We start from the raw sequence: 20456 nt of genomic DNA, 5'->3' as shown, positions 1-20456 counted from the left end.
ACATACAGCGCAAAGTAGAATTGAGCAGAACCCCCTTCACCCTCGAGAGGACTCATTAATGTAAAAGCAGCACACAAGATGACAACAATGTCGACAACGTGGAGTGTAATTCATCATGGCACGTGTGACCTCCCCGTTTGCCATTGCCGCCGCTAGGCTTTGTTGCTGCGCCCTTCCTCCACACAAACAGGCCTGATACTCGGCACCCTGCTGAACGCAGTATGATGTTGTCCCATTGCCACGCTCTTTAGCTAGTGCCTTACGCTTGCGCCTTACGCTTGCTGGCAAACAAAGAGTAAACACACCAGTGTAGTAAACAGCTCGGCTAGCAGAAATCAAATGTGGCACATGCTTTATATTGACGCCAAACTTCACAGCGGGCACTTCTGGTATAGCAACACATAGCATTAAAGCCCCTGGCCGGCCTGTCAAATGTACAGTTGATTAGACTACCTGTCAGAAACGCGAGAAAAGAGGATCCAGCTCCAGAATCATGCCATGATTTAATGCAAGCACTTTCACATTTTGAGCAACAATTAATGTACAAGTAAGAAGGTGCTTTCCTTATTATAGCTTTCACAATTTCAGTTCGACTGGTTGACTGACTAATTGACCAGTTAAATAACTTGATAACAAACGAGCTCACTAACTTATTAACTGACAGACTGAAGGACTGTATAACTGACTGGGAAAAAAAGCCATTGGTCCAATTGAGTGACAAACCAACCAAGAAAATGACAACTGGATGCGTGAGAATATTCTGGCAGACTCTGATCGGCCAATTCAGTAACTTTCGAAATTCAGTGACAATTTGCAGTTTTTGGTTAGATAACAGCAAGAATCAAGAAGTCGATGCATTGATTTGCATTAGCTGGCCACATAAAGGGAAGCTGTGGGGTGGATATGGTCCACAGGCCTTAGATTTGGCATCTGCCATCGGCAAAAAAAAAAACCCACAAGAGCAACAACAACAAATGCATTGCAAATTTCTGTCACCTATTTGTTTTGGATACTCACTTCCGATTGGGGCTCATTTGGGTGAATTCCCTAGTAAGAATTTGCCACGGCATTAAAACCCTGGAATTGACCCAAAATGGTTAACTTTCTGTCACATTTCATGCATGGATCATGAAAACCTTTTCGTACAACCTGTTATCGTAGACATTTCATTTAATGCTGATCAGTGAAAGTGATATTGGAAGCTAACTTTTTCTAACTTTCCGGGGGGCTTGACTGAGTTTGGGGCAGGGTTAAATTTCACCAAGATTCAGGCACTTGAAAAATGTTGTAAAGGCTATTCATTCATTGGAAGAATAAGGATTCAACAGGTATTCATTGTACTCGGGCGCAATTGATATGTTCGACTAAAAGGAGGTTGGGTCACTCCTCTTAAGTAGTTTTCAAACGAGAGCTGCTCGCTTGCATGGTGGTCTGCATTGTTCTTATCGTACAAGACGAGATGAGGACACAGACGGTCCGTGGCATGGCTGCGTTCCGCATGCCATCTTTCATTGACCACAGCGGTGTGATTGCAGGGTTCACCAGCAGGCTACGACACCAGAACTGACCTACATTTCATAAACACACACACACACACACACACACACGCAGAGGCAGAAAATCCTCGCTTAAACATCTGGAATCATTCCAAGACACCAAAAAAAAATCCCAAATCGAATCCCAAGCAAGCACAGGAATGCTTTGTGGGAACTAAACAAGACAGATGGGGATTAATATCAGTGTCTGTGTTGCAGATTTCAAAGTGTATTTGCCGGGCAAATCCGAATTTAGAGTCGTGCATCTTAAGTGTATTTGGAGGTTGTTTTTGGGTAGCACAGAGCGCAAGTGGAAGGCATGCAGCAAGACAAAGAGGCAGAGGCAGTCCCCAATCAAGCTGCGGTATTACTCATTGTTCCCACAGAACCGAGAGATTAACCCGAAGTGGGAGGAAGTGACGTATGTGAAAGTCACAAGCAAGTCTCAAGTTACTTTGCAAAAAAAAAAAAAAAAAATCAGTCAAGTTGAGTTGCCACCAAATTTCAAGCAACTCGAGTCAAGCCACATTGCGTAGTTGTCAAGTCCTAAGCTACCCATTTAAAATGTCCAAAGTAACGTATGCAGAGCTCAGTCATATATATTCAGTGTATATACAGTATATATTTTTTTCTTTTTTTTTCAAAGCAAAATAACAAACCTGAAAGGCAAAAAAAATATTTTCAAAATTTCCATGAAAAAAAAAATGCACACCAGTCAAAGTTTTACGGGGAAAAAAACATGTAAAGTGCATTATAAAATTAATGTATAAAAATAGTCATAAAAATAATAATAATTATGATTTTTTTTTATTATCACCTTTCCAAAAAAGTCATTATTTATTGAGAATCCATTAATAATATCAGGACGAGACAAAAAAAGTAAAATAAAAAAAATAAAAGTAATACTGTTAATCAAAACATTCTCAAGCAATTCCACAAGAAGAAAAAAGACAAACGAATAGAGAAAAGAAGAAGAATAGTTGAATGGTATATTCCCTTGATTTTCTTGGTACAGTACTCGTTGACCTTCCTGTCAGACTCTCCCTCACTTGCTCGTGTTGGTGTGGGTGTTGCACGCGTCGTGTACAGTGTGCGCGCGCTTAATATAAATCTGTCAATCAAGCCGAGGTGCCCCTCCACCTTCGCAGGTCCACCATCCATCCATTGTCAGCTGTCATCATGGCAACAATCAGGCTGTTATTTCTTTCATTTTTTTGAGGTCCAAAATCCAGTAGGTGTACTCTTGATCTCCCAGGCTCATAGGGAAAAAGCAGCTTTGGCAGACGGAGTAAAAAGGGGGCTATTAATTGCATTGGAAGAGGAGTGCAAACATTCATAACTCGCTCAAGTCCCATCCCCGGTGTCCTCTCTGAAAAGAAGTGGTCTCTCGTCAACGGCGGGGTCTCCAGCATGGAAATTGAGGGTATTAACCTTAAGTGGTGCTTGACTCCACAGTGCTCTCACGCTATGCCGCTCACGTATTGACACCACTATTCTCCTTAGCAAAGAATATGAAGGGAATCGGAGGGATGACAGAGAAAGCAAAAGCACCGCAGTCTCCCTGCCGTGGCTTTACAAAGAGGAATTAGGTTACCTCGGGGGCGGGGGGCGGTGGGGGGGATAGGAATATGATGAGACGACATACCATTTCACTTTCATTTTATAATTATGTAAAAAACTTTGGGCGTTTCTGTTTTTGAGCTCAATTCTTTTCTTGGAGTTGTCTGTTTTCGAGATGAAAAGTTGTCTTAACCTTTGTCACAGTTCAGAACAAACTGAAGAGCGATTGGATCCCGCAAACGTAGACACCAAACAAAAACTCCGGAACAAAAATATTTATTTAGAAGAACAAAGCGCTTGCTGGAATGCGTCTCTGGTGTAGCCGAGGGGGAGAACTCAAATCTGCGCAATTGACATACCGTTTTTATCTCTCTTAACCGTTGCAATATTTGTGTGTGTGTGTGTGTGTGTGTGTGTGCGCGCGCGCGCGTGTGCACGTGCGTGCGTGCGTGTGTGTGTGCCAGCCACATGCCTCCAGCCCAGTGAATGTGCATTTGACATTTCTGCTGGCTCCTTTGTGTGAATGGAGGCATTCCTTGAAAGCTTTTGTTCCCCTTTGGGAAGTCATTCCTTCTCAATGTTTATATCCAATATCGAGCTCCATGAAAACACAGTCACATCACTCGTCTTTTTTAGTCGTGTGACTCGTCCCGATATTGTTATTGAGCTGGAAGTAAAAATCATCTCTGGTTATTATGACGTGTTTCTGCCCCCCGCCCCCCGCACAGTTGGTGAATGCTTCACAGGCGGCGCCAGCCAGCTGCCGTTTTAATATTCTTACTATTCATATTTTTATTAATAAAAGCGCTATAAATAAGACATATTTGCAAACAAAACCAGTCATGAATGTTTCATTTGATGCCGCTAACCTTAAAAAGTAAAAGCAGCTGATTGGCTTCAAAAATACTTGAATTATTATTATTTTTAATCAAATTCATGACATTGTGGCTGGGCAAAGTGCAGACAGCAGAAAAAAGCTGGCTTCCTTTAGTTTGTGGAGCGCTTTAGACGCTAGCAGGTCACCAGCGACACTTTTAGCATTGTCGCTTTTGAATGCTAATGTTAGCAGTGAAAGACACAAACCTCAATAATCATAGAAAGGCCGAAATGTTTTGATTTTAAAAAGTCTTCATGTATATTGATGTGTCTTTTGGTCGGGTTAGCATTGTATTATAATAAATGCAGGCTTGCGGTGGCGTCATGTGACAAAACCCAGAAAACAAGTGAGCCACGACGTTCGCTAGCTAAGTCTGTGGTCACTGTGACGTCAAATTCAGTCGACAACAACCAAGTGGCAGAACAGGAGAAAATGGCAGCCCCCTAAAGATGAAAACAGCAGATTTTTTTTTTTCTGTTTAATTTATATTCCACAAGCACAATCAGAATCTGGTGTTTGGACTAGTGGGGCATATAAAAAAGGTCATTTCAAAGGAATTTCTTTGACTTGACATTTGCTTTAAGAGGCTAAACGCAAGTTGATGTGGACAATTCACTACTTAAGTAGGGCTTTTAAATGGGTAAATAATCACTGACTGAAATTAATAAGACCATGCCGATTTTTGGGGAGTCTTCTTAAAGGCGACAATTTTGAAGGTTTCTGCCCGACGCCTAAGTTTAGTTTTATACGTCGTTTGAATGACAATAAAAAGCATGACTCAAGCATGCTTTGCCGTTTATTTAGAGGACGATCTTTTCTTTTCCTCAAAGTGATGTAATATGCTAGTCTTCCATTGCCTGACAATGAGAAAGTGAGCACAAGCTGAAATTAATACTTTTAAAAGTGTGTTTTATTTAGTTACGGTCTGTCTTAAATGTATGGTGCGGGATAAACTATAAAAATATTATATGGTCGGTCTTTCTCACGGTTGGGTTTGGTCCATATTTTCCGTGATAAATCGGGTTTCACTGTACCCTACAATTATATCAAACATGTTTCATTCCTCAAAACTCTGATAAACACAACTGCAGAGGTTTACGAACACAACATTTTTGGCAATTAGTCAGTCACGGGGTGGGTCTGGAATAGCGATCAACTTGGGTTCACCACACAAGCAATGAAGTCACTTTTACACAAAATCGCCCTTTTTAAAAGCTTTTTTTTTTTAAATGAATCAGCCCTTCGGTAGTAATATTGCTCAGCGGCAATCTCAGCTGCTGAATCAGCAGACCTGCTTCACTTGACTGCCCACTTACAGTTGGCACACAAACATACGCCTGCCGTCACATGTCGCCATATGGAGGCAATGGCAGCCCGCCCGGTTGATTCGCGCCCGTCTAAATGCGTGCGCAGGAAACGCTTGCTTGCTCTTATTGATTGCCTCCCCAGAGTTACTGAGCGGTGCCCTCGGAATGATGATGATATCTTTGGGGGAGGTATGTCCCAAGATGGCCTCTTTTAAAGGGGGTTGGGGGGAGTCATTCACAGCGCTCACAGACAAGTTGACTTTTAATGCAGAAGACAAAGTTCCTGAGATACCTGCGTGTGGTTATCCTAGCAACAGTCACCCGAGGTGCTTGCTAATCTGTGTCGTATCCAGCCAATTAACAGGCTGGAGAGGAGCTTGGGAGTTGTCAGACAGAGATCGAGACATCCTTGCTATTTCTGTGGGAGGCCCAGCACAGGTGCCATATTTGCATTTGTCGAGGTTGTAGCGCTGCTCGTCATTCAGGGCTTTGGTTTCCTTACAGACCTGCACCTTCAATTTTGGACTCGCATGTCACACTTTTGGATCATGTATTGTGCAATTGCAATTCTTTGCAATTTAGCGTCATCCACCTCTCTTGTATGCAGGGAGCAAATCTGACAGGAACTGGGGGAAAAAAAATCGAAATGACATTTGTCTTTGAAGTACCTATGGAAATTGCCCAAAGGCATTATAGACTGCTTCAAATCAAAATGGCTGACCCCTGTGTATTTTTTGTGTATGGTTTCCATCCATCCATCCATCCATTTTCCGAACCGCTTGATCCTCACTAGGGTCGCGGGGTTCTGGAGCCTATCCCAGCCGTCTTCGGGCAGTAGGCGGGGGACACCCTGAATCAGTTGCCAGCCAATCGCAGGGCAGAGACGAACAACCAACCACGCTGACACTTACACCTAGGGACAATTTAGAGTGTTCAATCAGCCTGCCACGCATGTTTTTGGAATGTGGGAGGAAACCGGAGTACCCGGAGAAAACCCACGCAGGCCCAGGGAGAACATGCAAACTCCACACAGGGAGGCCGGAGCTGGAATCGAACCCAGTACCTCTGTACTGTGAAGCCGACGTGCTAACCACTGGACTACCGGGTCGCCCGTGCATGGTTTCTTGAAACTTTATTTATTTATTTTTGTCTACTGATGATAGACTTGCCTTTCCAATTTCCATTGTTGCCAAGCGAAACCAGCTTCCGGGGTGGAATTTTCCAAAACTTCCATGCGGATATCAAACATCAATATTTGGCGTGCTCCGCCTACATGCAAGTCCAAAGTATAAACATCACGAGCAATCCAAAGCCCGTTGATCAAGGCGTCCTCACTTTGAGTCAGCTAAGGAAAACACCTTTATGATTGACATCCGATCAAACAAACTTCATCAAGGCCTCCTCTGCACTTTAACAGTTCCTCTCCCCCCTGAGTAGAAAGCGAAGCACAACATCTCCCGCCTGTGCTTTGTTTATCATCCACATGAATCATCCACAGCTTTTCTTCCTGCTTGCATCACTGACACCGAGATGATGGCATGCCACTTCTTTTTTATGTACTCCCGAAGTCCCGCTGGAGAATTTACAGCTACAAGGATGCCTTATATGACTCTCTTCCTATTATTGAGTCTATCTCCTGAAACTACAAATGACAACAAGGACGGCCTCTCGATTGCAGGGTAGTATCCTCTGAATTAAAACTGCCTTTGAACATTCAGTATTCTCATATCAAATCCATAAAATAACTCGATACACTTCCGACGGAGTTTAACAACCAAACCACCAAGTTCCTGCGGTTGTTGTTTTTCAAATGCACGGGTTGTGAGTGAGTAATGCAATTCATATGCAGACCTGGCCTAATGTTTTGAGTAAGACACAAGTATCGGTTTTCACAGATTGTTGCTTGACTGTTTTTCAATCTTTTCGTAAGGCGTCACAATCATAAACTGAAATACAATTACAAGCATTTCACGAGTGTCAAAGGATTTTATCAACCATTACATTAAGTTTATGTAAAGACTGAAGATTTGAAATACCCACCCTTCTTTTTCAGTACCACTGCAATTCGATTTGGCATGCTGTCGATTAATTTCCGGGCCACATCCTGACTGATGGAAGCTCATAATCGCATAATCAGTGTTTGGAGTTTGTCAGATTTTGTGAGTTTCTATTTGTTTGCCCGTCTCTTGAGAATTAATGACAAGTTCTGAATAATTTGAAAAATTAAAAAATTTCCCTTCCTTGGACTCAAAATGTCGATGTTTAGTACCCTGAGTCACATAGGTATCACTTTTGTCTTGTAGCAAGGTGCTGCATCTGGTTTAGTCACAAGCCTGTTACCTAAATTTAGTGAGATCATGTTTACTAATAAAACCTTTCCTCTCACATGAACACTTTGAGACAGTAATTCATGCCTTTGTCACATCCCGGCTCGATTACTGCAACGCCCTGTACTTTGGAGTCAGCCAGTCCTCCATCAAGCGCCTTCAGCTGGTACAGAATGCCGCTGCTCGCCTCTTGACTGGTACTCGTAAGAGGGAGCATATAACTCCTACTTTGGCATCCCTTCACTGGCTCCCCATTCATTTTAGAATTATTTTTAAGATCCTCCTCTTTGTTTTCAAATCTCTGAATAATCTCGCGCCACCTTACCTCTCTGAGCTCATACGCCCCTACACCCCTGCCCGGCGCCTCAGGTCTGTGGACCAGTCTTTGCTAGACGTACCAAGAACTAAACTGAGGCTCAGAGGGGATCGAGCCTTTTCTGTTGCTGGTCCATCTCTCTGGAATGAGCTCCCACTGAACATTCGGCAAGCCTCCTCGCTGCCCATCTTTAAATCCCTCCTCAAAACTCACTTGTATTCTTTGGCGTTTGACTCAGCATGACTTAGATTTGCTATTGGTTTTACTGCTTGGTGCTTTCTACCGCCTTATTACTTATTACTTATTACTGATTCGTCTTACTGTTTATTGTATATGTTAAATCGCTCCATGTACAGCACTTTGTATGCAGCGATGGCTGTTTGAAAGTGCTCTATAAATACTGTTGACTTGACTTGACTTGACTTACTGTATATATTAACCCTTTCATGCACCCTGTAACCTGAGAACATGAAAAGATGTCCACTGTAGTAACCGCTGTCCCTCCAAGAATTAATTGAACACTTGCGGTCAATTACACCGCATGTCTTCAAGTAGACCTTTCAACGGACGTTCGGCTGATCTGTTGTGAGAAACGTGGCCCAAGCCCTTGTTTGACAAAATATACTCCCGCCTCCTGTCTGTGAGTGGATGCGTGGGCTTTTTGGCCCAAATTAGCACGAGTGAGCAAGCGAGCGGCGCCCCGCGGGAGGAGTAGCGAGCTGTCGCTCGTCAGATCTATCCTCGGCGAGCGGCAGCCGTCGCGCAAGCAGACTGGTGCGGGGCGGCCGCTGACAGCTTTAATAGTAATCAATCATCTGTCCCTCTGCGCTCTCGCCATTTGATAAGGGGTGACCACGAGGGAAATAAGTGAAAGCTGTTATTTGATGCTGTCGCGGAATAGTTTTTGCCTCCTCTGTGGATGAAATGGAATTATTCTTAATGCAAATATTGAAATGCATTGGTGGGGTTGCGGAGGCAGCAGCTTTAGCAGGGAAAGCCTGACGTCCTCCTCCCCAGTCACTTCTTCGAACTCTTCCAGAAGTATCCCAAGGAGTTTGCATGTTCTCGCTTTGCCTGCGTGGGTTTTCTCCGGGTACTCGGGTTTCCTCCAACATTCCAAAAGACAGGCTGATTGAACACTCTAAATTGTCCTTGGGCGTGATTGTGAGTGTGAATTGTTGTTCGTCCATTTTTGCCCTGCGATTGGCTGGCAACCGGTTTCAGGGTGTCCCCCGCTTACTTTCTGTAGACAGCTGGAATAGGCTCCAGCATGCCCCGCGACCCTCGGATCGAAAAATGGATGGATGGTCTTCCGCCCTCGCCACGTCCCCTTTGCGGCTAGTCAGACAGATAACTCCTTCAATGAGCACACCGTTGAGATTTCTTGCGATTTATTCACAGGCGACTCAAGAAGGTGTAAAACTGGAACAGACACAACACATAAAACACTTAGACGTTGTTGGAAAGTGAAACGTGGCAAAACGATGTACCCCACTGGTCCGACGTGTGACGAACGTCTGGCTATGCTAGTGTAGCTAACGTTAACGAGCTAATGTGCTAATCACTGTGCGTAAATGCTAACTGTAAACAATTGGAACGCCCCTCGAAGGTAAATCCATAGTGGACACACCCCACTAATTAATAATATGACATAGATTTACATTAAAAAATTACATACATGCTGTGCTTGGCCTGCGACACGAAGTTGCAGTCCCCGTGCAACGTTAAATAGGAAGTGTCTCACTCCACAATGTCCTGTGCCCTTCACAATAACGAATTAACCTTACGGGAGCCAGAACAGATGGATATGAGGTATTTCAAAACTAATGTGCTCTGAGTTCACTTTCTGGGTCTTTGAGTCTTATTATTTGTCAAGTGTTTTGTCATTCTTGTCTTGTTAAAGGACAACAATGTATTATTAAATCTAAATGTCGGATTGTACAGTTGTTTTGAGGAAAGTAACACTGACGTACAAGTATGATGCGTTATCATTCAGACACTTCACTGTATAACATATTACATTTTGAAACGCGTGTGGAATATACCCGAGTGTATATTCCGTCCTCCTTGGCCTTTTGCGGCTGAGCCCACCCCCCCGACAACATCTTGTGCAATTATAGCGGACACGCTAACAAGAGCTCCCAAGTGATGCTGTCAGTGTAGCCGCTGCCATGCCTGCAAAAATGTCTCATTACTCGGCCAGGGATCTCCTCTGCAAAGAAGGAAAAAGTCATTAGGAAGGAATGAAGTCAGAGGAATGAGCAGCCTCCTCCACCTGCCCTCAGTCTCCCCCATGAATAAATGACACTGTGGTACTTTTGGGTCTCTCTACTCTCGCTCGTTGTGCTTTAGTTTTTAGAAATGAAGCGTGAGATTACTGAAGTGTATTTGAGTTCCGGCTAATGAGGCTCACTGTATTACTCACAGACGATTTAACTTGTCAGGAATTCAAGTCGAATTTTTAAGATGTGATGGCCCAGTTCGAGAAAAGTGTGTCACAGGTATCATTTGAGTTTGAATCGCGATGCCCTGTCTCAGTCCGCATTCCAAAAAAGATTTTCATTGAGTTGCGACTGATAATAAATACTCAGACTGTGAGCCTTAAATTGTAAATAATGCGTGTACAAAAATCATGTTATGAAAATGGGAGTGAGCCGGATCTTACCGCATCGTAATTTGAGCGAATTAGTTCAATTCTAAATTTCATTGCAAATGGAATGCATCCTTTTTGTATTGCTTCGTAATCTGAAGGAATTGTACCCAATTGTAAATTGGAGTGAATCACACAGTACCGTAATTAGAGTCAATTGACCCTAGTGAGGATTAAGCGGTTCGGAAAATAGATGGATGGATCGATGTGTTGGATCCTATAGATCATGGTGTCAAACATACGGCCCGCGGGCCGGAACCGGCCCCAATTAGGTTTTGTCAGGCCCGGGGGGTAATTTAAAAGTGAACAAATGCATACACGACGCAGAATGAATATTTTTAATAAGATGCAATTCATGGATTATCCGCTAGGATTTTTGATCAGAGAAGAAGATGACAGCAGTCTCAGTCTGTTGCAGAGCAACAAAGCAGTAAAAGCCAGCTACCTAATTGCTAGCGAGATAACATTAGCATCAAAGCAGTATTCTGATGGTGACTTTGTTGAACAGATTCATGGTGAAGGTGGCTGAATTTGTTAATCCCGAGAAGCAACAAGCTTTTGCCAATATTAGCCTTACAAGGAAAACTATACCAGAGAGGATTTCAGACCTATCAGCAGATTTAGACATTGAAATTGAAACAGAGAGTCAAGTCGTTTTGTCAAATGTTTTGTAAAAGATATGTTCGTTAAATTTCGACATTTTCCTAATATTCTTATGCTTCTTTATACCAAAACAAAGGAAATACATGATATTTTAGTTATTTATAGCAGAGTATGGTGTTTTAATGGTCCGGCCCACTTCACATCTACCGAGTCCGTATATGGCCCACAATGTGAAATGCGTTTGACACCCCTGCTATTGATGTATAGCTTTTTTCTTCTTCTTATGCATGTTGAATATCACAATATTCATATTCATATCGCATTCTTTTCCAGTTTCGCCCACCCCTAATAATTAGAATCAATTGTATAGCATGTATGGAAGTGTGAAGAGGTTCCAGCGCTTCCATTCTAGTCGTGGGAACAAAGCAATAGCTGACATGAAAGAAGAACTCAAACTGCGATGCTGTTTTGTAATTCAAAAAGTGTGAATGTAAAAAGATGTAAAAACAAGACCCCAAAAATCCAAAGATTCCGCCTCATTATTCCCTCGTTTCATCCTCATCTTGCACATGAAACTAAAGCAAAGCGTGAGGTTTGCCGACAGACGGCAGTCCATGCATCACAGCCTTTGGCCTTCTGCGTGTTTGTGTAAGCGCATGTGCTCACGCTTGGCACCACGATGCATGTTCAGAGCCAACACCTTCCACCTGCCAACTGAAGATGCCCTCCCCTAAGGCCTCTAAAAATGCCCCCCTTAGCTCCTTGGAAGCGGTAGCGTTCATGTCCAGGGCTCGAGACTGCGACCAAATTGGTCACGAATGCGATCTGTTTTTCAGCGTATGAGATCTATTTTCATTTGGTCACGACGGTGCGAGGACATATTTTATTAATGCTCCAGCCAACGCTGGCACTGTATTAGAGCATGTGGTTAAAATTCTCTTTTTCAGTCGGCTATAGCTTCCGCATTGCACGTACGTCTGTCCACTTATAATCCAGCTAACAAAAAATAATAATAATAATCAATGCCAATGCAATGCAATCACGATGCCATAGAGGAAGAATGGACAATATGATTGGCTGCTGCGTCGCTAGAAGGCTACGACGCATACACTATGTCCAGACGACATAACCAGGCGTGTCGCCATCTTGGTTTCTCACTCATTTAGGAAGAACATTGACGATAAATATGGACAGATGTGCCTGTTTCATTGATGGTGTTTTACAATCTGCTGCAGTTTCGAAAGCCTTTGCTAACCTTCAGTCAACAAGTCTTGGAAAGGGAACAGAATTGGTCGATTATGATGCCAGGCAGGATGTTAAATTGTTCCCCTGCCCCGGCAGACAAATGTCTTCCTTTTGATATTTTTTAAGGACTCTCATGAATATCCGGGCGGGAGCATAGCTTTATCCAAAACCTGCATTCATGTGGCTGATTTAGCGGCTTGCGTTGGATACATTAGCATTTTGAACAAACAACACGATAGAATAAACAAAATCCACTCCATAACACTGCAGTGTTGTTTCCTGATTTACCCCACACTCCCTGGGCTAATTTTACACTGATCATTCTCACCACTGCTGTGTCGTCCCGTCTTTGAAACCAAACACCCTTTCAGCCCCCGCACCCGCCTATCCTCCCTCCACCCTTTATTGGATAGGGATGTAAAAGTGATGCATTGTGGGAGACCGTAATCTAATCCCGACGCTGGGGGGCCGTGCATCCCGACACGTGATTGGACAATTTGTCTTAATAAAGTGACATCATCACCATCAACGCCACGCTTCCTCTAGAGTCACACGCACACACACAAACAACCTGGATTTGACATTTCTTTTTAACATGCTGTGTAAAACTCATTCACAGATTGTAAAGAAAATCCACACGGTTTGGGGAAATTAATCCGCAGAATACAAAAAGATTAGCAGGGAATGACATGCACAGTGACGGATATTGCTGTCAGGAATTTGGAGCCTTAGATGAAACAAAAATGGACCCACATTATCAGGGCTCTTAAATGCAGTTAGTTGGCACAATAACATGGCAAGCGCGCAATAAGACAGATATATATTAAGGGATTAACACTTCTGAACTTGCTCAGGGCCCCCGGTTCTTTTTTCCGCGGGCTCGGCTACACCACAGTGGTGTCACATTCACCCTGTGCTAGTGTCACGAAAACAAAAAATTCCCACAATACCTCAGTGACGGGACAGCAGAAGGGTTCATGCCAGGTGGCCTAATTAGTCGCCGTGTGCATCATACACTTAAGACCATTAAATGCCTCCGTCGAATACATCTCGTCATCTCACTTCGTGGAGACGTGAGCACATTTGAACTCGCAAAAAGTATGTTATTTGTAGAAATACATTGTGCATGCATTGAATAATATTTTATTCAAATAACATACAGTACATATACTCAATAATGTGTGATTTCAATAATATACATTTTTAAATATTTTTTTTATTTCAATAATTGTAGAGGTTGAATAATAATAAATATCCATCCATCCATTTTCCGAACCGCTAGATCCTCACTAGGGTCGCGGGGGGTGCCGGAGCCTATCCCAGCTGTCTTCGGGCAGTAGGTGGGGGACACCCTGAATCGGTTGCCACCCAATCGCAGGGCACTAATAATAAATAATAATGTAAAAAAAAAAAGGCTGTTCTATTATAACGTTGGCAAGTTAAACCAATATCGAAATGCAATAAAACATATTCTCTCACAAATTCCTCCCATGAAGCTGTCCGTGATATTACTGTAAAAGCAAAAAGATTACGGCAATAACAAAGTGCATCAATTGCATCCATAAATAACAGAATAACAATCCCTTCAGTTAATCCTTTATGCGGGTCATCACAATGGAGCAAATCCCAGCACAGGGGAAAGATACATTTTTTTTCTGCAATAATCCCTAGCTTTACATTTTTCTTATTTCCAACATTATATAGTGTTTTTCATGGATGAGTGGTCATAGGGTCCGCAACAGAAGAGTGCTGAGTGGAGAGTTCTAATGCGTTGAGTTTCTTTCACCCACGTGTCATGTCAATAGTCTTGGCACAGCGACACTTTTATTTACACCGTCAGCCTACAATTAAGTCAGGCTTTGAAATGTCACCACAGAGTACACTGGTTTCAGAGGGGGTGGACAGAAAGAAAATGTAGACGATGACTGGACAAAGACAACGACATCAACCTGATGGGAAACCAAGCTCTTAATAAAAAAAAGAGCAAAAAGCAAAAACAAGGCGTGATGAAACACAATTGGGAAAGTTGGTAATAAAAATGAAGAGAATTCCACACGGTTCAATTTTGGGGCCCCTGCTGTTTTCATTGTATTTGCTGCCAGTGGGTTCCACCTTAAAAGCAGGGTGTTTCCTTTCAGTGCAAAGTGGATGACAGTCAGATCTGTCTCGCAAAGCAAAAAGGATGCACTTAACCTACAGAACTAAATGAAAAGAAAACAGAGGTTACAGCATTTGGTCAAGGTGGCCCTTGTTGAGTTGAGCTGGCTTGAGAAATGACTAGAGACATCACTAGCACATTGTTTTGCAGCCAATTCCAAGTCCGAGTCATTAGTAAAATGTCTGCCGATACCACGTCTCCTACCTTGGCGATGCATTGTTTTTTTTAAATGTTTTTTTTTTAAAGGTTTCTCATTATGGCTGTAAATCAGTAGCGGTTCAAATTAAGTAATGAACTAATATATGTCATTCATGACTTTCAACAGTCTTTTCCAGCCGATCGGCCCGGATTTCCAATCACATGATTGAATCGGGTCAGCTCTAGACATCATAGCAAAAAGCAATTGCAACACACATACAGTACAACTCAAAACCTGTCTTGAGATTCAAATTTGAAACTCCAAACCTAAGTCTCATTTTTATTCTCTCACATAATGTTAAGTGTTATATGGGTTTTGATTTTAGTCGTAAATCATTGTTTGTCTGTTGTCAGGTCCTTGGGGGAGGTGCATGGGCAGCGATTGTGGCCCGGGGGGCAGCCAGAGCCGGGCGGTGTGGTGTGCCCACGTGGACGGCTGGACCACTCTGCACACCAATTGTGACCAGTCATTGCGTCCGTCGAACCAGAGGAACTGTTTTCGTGTGTGCGACTGGCACAAGGACTTGTACGACTGGCGTCTGGGCCCCTGGAACCCATGCGTGTCTGTGTCCTTGAGGGCTTCGGGGGCTCCACGGCCCATCATCTGCAGCGGGGGCGAGGAAGGTATCCAGACCCGAGAGGTGGGGTGCACCCTCAAGTCAGACGGGTCCGCTGCAGAGGACGCCATTTGCGAGTATTTCGAACCCCAGCCCCGCTTGGAGCAAGCCTGTCTGATCCCGTGCCCTCAGGACTGTGTTGTATCTGACTACTCCCCATGGACATCCTGCTCAAAAACCTGCGGGACGGGTCTGCGCAACCGGGTCCGAAGTGTTTTGGTACCGCCACTTTTTGGAGGATCCATCTGTCCCAATCTGACTGAGTTCCAATCTTGCAAAGTGGGGCCCTGCGCAGGACCGGAGGGCATGTACAGCCTCCGGGTGGGCGCCTGGACACCCTGCGTCCTGCCCCAGACCCGGACGACGCGCCAGGCCAAGCGGCGCAAGGGGAAAGGCCAGGGAGGTGGAGGAGCCAAAGATCCCGAGACCAGAGAACTAATCCAGAAGAAACGCACCAGGAACCGGCTGAACCGGCAGGAAAGTTCTTCCTGGGACGTGCAAGTGGGATACCAGACCCGAGATGTCACCTGTGTTCACAGGAACAGTAGCTCGGTTCCACGCAAGTGAGTTTCACTTTTAACGTTTTCACCTTATCAGATGTCAAACTGTGATGTCACATTTCAGTGTTCTGCTTCTCTGTCAAAGTACTATGTTACGCTATGATGTCAAGCTGCGATATTCGGGTACGATGTCACGCTATCAAGTCATGCTCCAATCTTGTACCACACCGTCACAGTATGTCGTTGAGCGACAATATTAGGGTATGCCGTCGCGCTACAATGTCACACGGAAACATCAGGCTATGATGTCACACAGTGATGTCTTGGTACGATCTCACGCTACAATGTTTATACATGATGATGCCATGCTGTGCTAAAATGTCGAACTCTGATGTCAAGCAACAACGTTATCCCACATTGTGATGCCATTATGTTACATTACGATGTTGTGCCACTACGATATGTTACGCCACAATAGCAAGCTACAATGTTGGGCTATGATATCATGGTACCACTATGTTATGCTACAATGTCAGGCTAAGATGTTAGGCTCTGATGTCAAGCTACGATGTTGTGCTACGATTTTGAATGGGCTTTTACGCTTGTACAACAGTATAGTGCTTTTCTACCTTCAAGTCACATTGTTAGGCTATGATGTCACAATGACCTCTCACTATGATCCGACGCTACAATGTTACGCTATTAAATTTCGCTAAGATGCTAGGCTACGACGCTGGGATATGGAGTTAGGCTACGGTGTTATTACAAATGTGGGCTCCAATTTCATCTTCCCATTTTACACTACTATTTTACACTGCTTCGTTATGCCACAATGCTAAGCTAGCACGCTATGATGAAAGTTGAGCATTGCTTCGTGTAAATAGTATAAGGTGGTCATGTATGATGATAAGGAGCTCTTTCTGTTTCTTCTTCCTTCTTGAAAGAAGTTCCACAGTCTCTGCTTGTGTTTTCCAGCACGGTTTCCTCTGCTCTTTAATCCCCAGGAAATCTTTGCGAGCGAGCCTGCGTTCTCGTGTGCCTCCGTTCACGCATCCCGATGATGGAGGATGTGATGTGATGTATTATACACTAAACGTGTTCATTCATGCATCTCGCCGGCGACGCCCATCACAAGTTTCAAAGAACAAGCAGTTGCGCAGCCCACCACAGCCATGAATATTCATTCGTCCTCTGCCGGCCTTGTTGATTCCTCACACTGATATAGTCACCCTTGTTTTTCCGCAAAAAAGTGCCGAAAACTTCACACTAGCGGCACATGCCGATGACACCGTTATTTCTGACATGTGCAGACAGCGGCATGGTTAATCATTGACACTATTCTATTCTCTATTTTTTTCAATGAATTTTTACAGTTCATATTATTGATATACTTTACTCCCAGCTCTATGCGACGCTATCAGTAGTGTGTTGGCATCTGCTGCCTGGTGACTAGCAAGCCTCATTAGCATCGACCGTGGCTCTGCGTGTGGAACTCACATAAACATCGTTTGAGGGTCTAAGCTACATTTACCAAAGGTCCCCACATCCCTCCTCCTTTCGTCCCCGCAGGGCGCACGCCGAGTCATTAAAAATGTTCTCAACGAAAGCAGGCGACTTCTCAGCTCAGACTTTTCTTCCCCCTGGAGGCCGCGCAGCTGACGAGCTATTAGTGTTAATTCCACCGCTGTGTCATTTGGAAAGCTCTCATTTTGGCGCCTCACCCCATGCACAAGATACGTTATTTTAAAAATGCAATGTTTTGAATCAATTAAAACAGTGACGAAAGCTAGCGTCGAAATATGACACACATTGAGCGCCTGGTGTCAAAAAGCCGGCAAAAAAAATCAAAATCTTGCGATTCTTTTGTGTTCTCCACAGCTTGTGCACACTGAGGGAGGTGCCTCTGACCATCCAGTCGTGCGTGCTGCCCAGAGACTGCCAGCTGAGCGACTGGAGCAACTGGTCAGCCTGCACCAAGGCCTGCGTGGACGCCGACTTGCCCGGTAGTTGGCGACAGCGCCGCAGAGAAGTGTTGCAATTCCCCACGGGCGAAGGGACCGAGTGCCCGACGCTGAACGAGCGGGAGCCCTGCGAGCTTCAGGGGGATGTCGTGATGCCCTGTGCCGTGTGAGTGGGCGGGTTGGCTTGTAGCTCTAACTGACCTCAGATCAGATCTAAGCGAAACATTGCCTGACTAGAGGAAGATTCAGATGCGTCATTCAGATCTCAGCGATACGATGTTAGATTTGACTTGTATGATTAATCCGAATCTCATCGAATGAAATTTGACCTCAGAGCTCACCAGTAGAGGTGTGGCCGATTGGGACTGGGAAGCAAACAGCCGTACGAAGCTAGCCATTACTATCATGTTTTTTAAATTATTATTATTGCAAATAAACAGATTGCATTATATTCAGGAGTCATCGTATCAAATTCATGAGTCTACTCTTAGGTCAAGCGGTCCAACAGTCGTGGTGACTTTTGTGATCTTCAAAACAGTGTCTGACTTGTTTTGTCACGCCTCCCAGCTACGCCTGGAGGACCACCGAGTGGTCTGATTGCCGCGTGGACTTGCTGCTGGGCCAGCAGGATCGCCGCCGCGCCAATCTGACTGGACTCTGTGGTGGGGGTCTACAGACCAGAGAGATCTACTGCGTCCAAGCCAATGCCGAGCTCCTCAAGTATGTCGGCGACTTCCAGGAGAAAGACAAAGGTAAACGCTGACGCGCCTCAGCTTCTTTCGAAACTCTTAACAATAGCAGCACCTACATTGACACACAAACGGACAGATTCAAGTGGGGAGATTTGACGGAATTGAAAAGGGTACAATACCGCACATAGTTAAACTGAACCTTAGCAGAAAATTAATCAATCCATCCATCCATTTTCCGAACCGCTTGATCCTCACTAGGGTCGCGGGGGGTGCTGGAGCCTATCCCAGCTGTCTTCGGGCAGTAGGCGGGGGACACCCTGAATCGGTTGCCAGCCAATCACAGGGCACACAGAGACAAACAACCATCCGCGCTCACACTTTAGAGTGTTCAATCAGCCTGCCACGCATATTTTTTGGAATGTGGGAGGAAACCGGATCACCCGGAGAAAACCCACGCAGGCCCGGGGAGAACATGCAAACTCCACACAGGGAGGCCGGAGCTGGAATCGAACCCGGTACCTCTGCACTGTGAAGCCGACGTGCTAACCACTGGACTACCGGGCCGCCTCAGAAAATTAATAACAAATCCAATATTTGACTGGTGTATACAAAACTGTAGCATTCAATTACAGTTACGTGCTTGAAATGTGATTTTTGTGCATTTAAACAGGCGCGTGCGCGCACACACACACACACACACACACGCACGGACGCACACGACATGATGAGGACAGTGGTTATCTCTGAGGAGCAGGAGCTCTCCCTTGACTGGTGTGTGTTCGTGAACAGGCGGGGGGGGGGGGGGGGGGGGGGGTTATAGTCTCCCAGCAAGTCGGCGAGGTCCACCATCTAAATCCATCTCGACACATCAGCAAATGCAAAACACGCGACTGAGACCGACCTCCGATTTCATTGAAATCGGGTTGACAAATTGACACTATTAAATTTGACTGACCGCAAATGTGTTGTTGCTGCTGTATCGGACTTGTATGACACTGATTGTGATGCTGGTTTGACACGAGTAGTGACCTCAGATCAGATTTGAGCGAAATGGCGTCAAACTTGACTTGAAAATGGGACTCATTCTTAAAATGGAACTCCTTGATTGATATCCCGCCATGCTTGCGCCCCCCCGTCCCTTTTATGTGTGGCTAATAGCTAACGGCTTGTTGCTTGTGTAGTTAGCCTAGCTCGTAGTTCATAAGTGCAATCTGCCCCTATTATTCCAGCGAGTCAAACCCAAGGACACCAGAAACCTAGTGTACCCCCACTCCTCTCTGTCTCCTTCCACATCACAGGTAGGTAGTGCTGCTTTAAATACTCCTCACGATCGATGTTCCCTCTCATTTTCCATGCGTCTGAGCAGTCACGCAAACTCTTGAGCGCTCATCGGACCACGGTGCGCACCACAGACATGCACGTGGCGGCCAAACTAGTATCACACCTATCCAAAATCTCAGACCGCAACCAGTTACATCAGAGGTCACCAACATGGCACCGGCTAGCCCCCTCGGGAGACCGCATGAGTAGCCCGCGGGCCTGTTCTAAAAATAGCTCACCGGTGATGAGAAATGTTGTTGAAGTGATCATTTGAAAATGTGAACCCTGGCAAAGATTGCAGAAAATAACCACCTCCCATATATAAAAATAGAATCTATACATGAATGGAGATTTGTGAAAATCAAATAAAATCAGCCCGAAAGTTTGTTACTTTGATTTGAGCGCACGGGTCACTTTAAGCATAATTAACCCTCGTTGTCCACCGCTTCCGATAAATGTAAAATTATGTCTTTGAATCAAAGGCAAAGGCATTCGGAAAAACACGAGAGAGCTGAAACGTATGGGGGGGTTCTAAAATGGCCTAAATTTCATGACATCACCGGCTGATAATTCTCAGGCATTGCAGCAAT

The 20456-nt window shown here is 44.6% G+C and overlaps 2 protein-coding genes across 2 annotated transcripts in view; one reads left to right on the top strand and one right to left on the bottom strand.

The window, feature by feature from the left end:
- Positions 1 to 20456, top strand: part of LOC127600959 (thrombospondin type-1 domain-containing protein 7A) — a 76867-nt gene that overhangs the window by 13973 nt on the left and 42438 nt on the right. Inside the window, exons 2-5 of the mRNA XM_052065900.1 lie at positions 15131 to 15956; positions 17772 to 18020; positions 18422 to 18606; positions 19776 to 19844. Of these exons, the coding sequence (XP_051921860.1) occupies positions 15131 to 15956; positions 17772 to 18020; positions 18422 to 18606; positions 19776 to 19844 (1329 nt within the window). The remainder of the gene's footprint in view (positions 1 to 15130; positions 15957 to 17771; positions 18021 to 18421; positions 18607 to 19775; positions 19845 to 20456) is intronic.
- Positions 8882 to 20456, bottom strand: part of septin7b (septin 7b) — a 169184-nt gene continuing 157609 nt past the window's right edge. The window contains exon 14 of the transcript XR_007962449.1: positions 8882 to 8895. The gene's annotated coding sequence lies outside the window, so the exon portion shown is untranslated. The remainder of the gene's footprint in view (positions 8896 to 20456) is intronic.

Source organism: Hippocampus zosterae, chromosome 5, assembly GCF_025434085.1.
Source record: "Hippocampus zosterae strain Florida chromosome 5, ASM2543408v3, whole genome shotgun sequence".
Lineage (NCBI taxonomy): Eukaryota > Metazoa > Chordata > Actinopteri > Syngnathiformes > Syngnathidae > Hippocampus > Hippocampus zosterae.
This window is presented reverse-complemented; position numbering and strand designations above follow the sequence as displayed.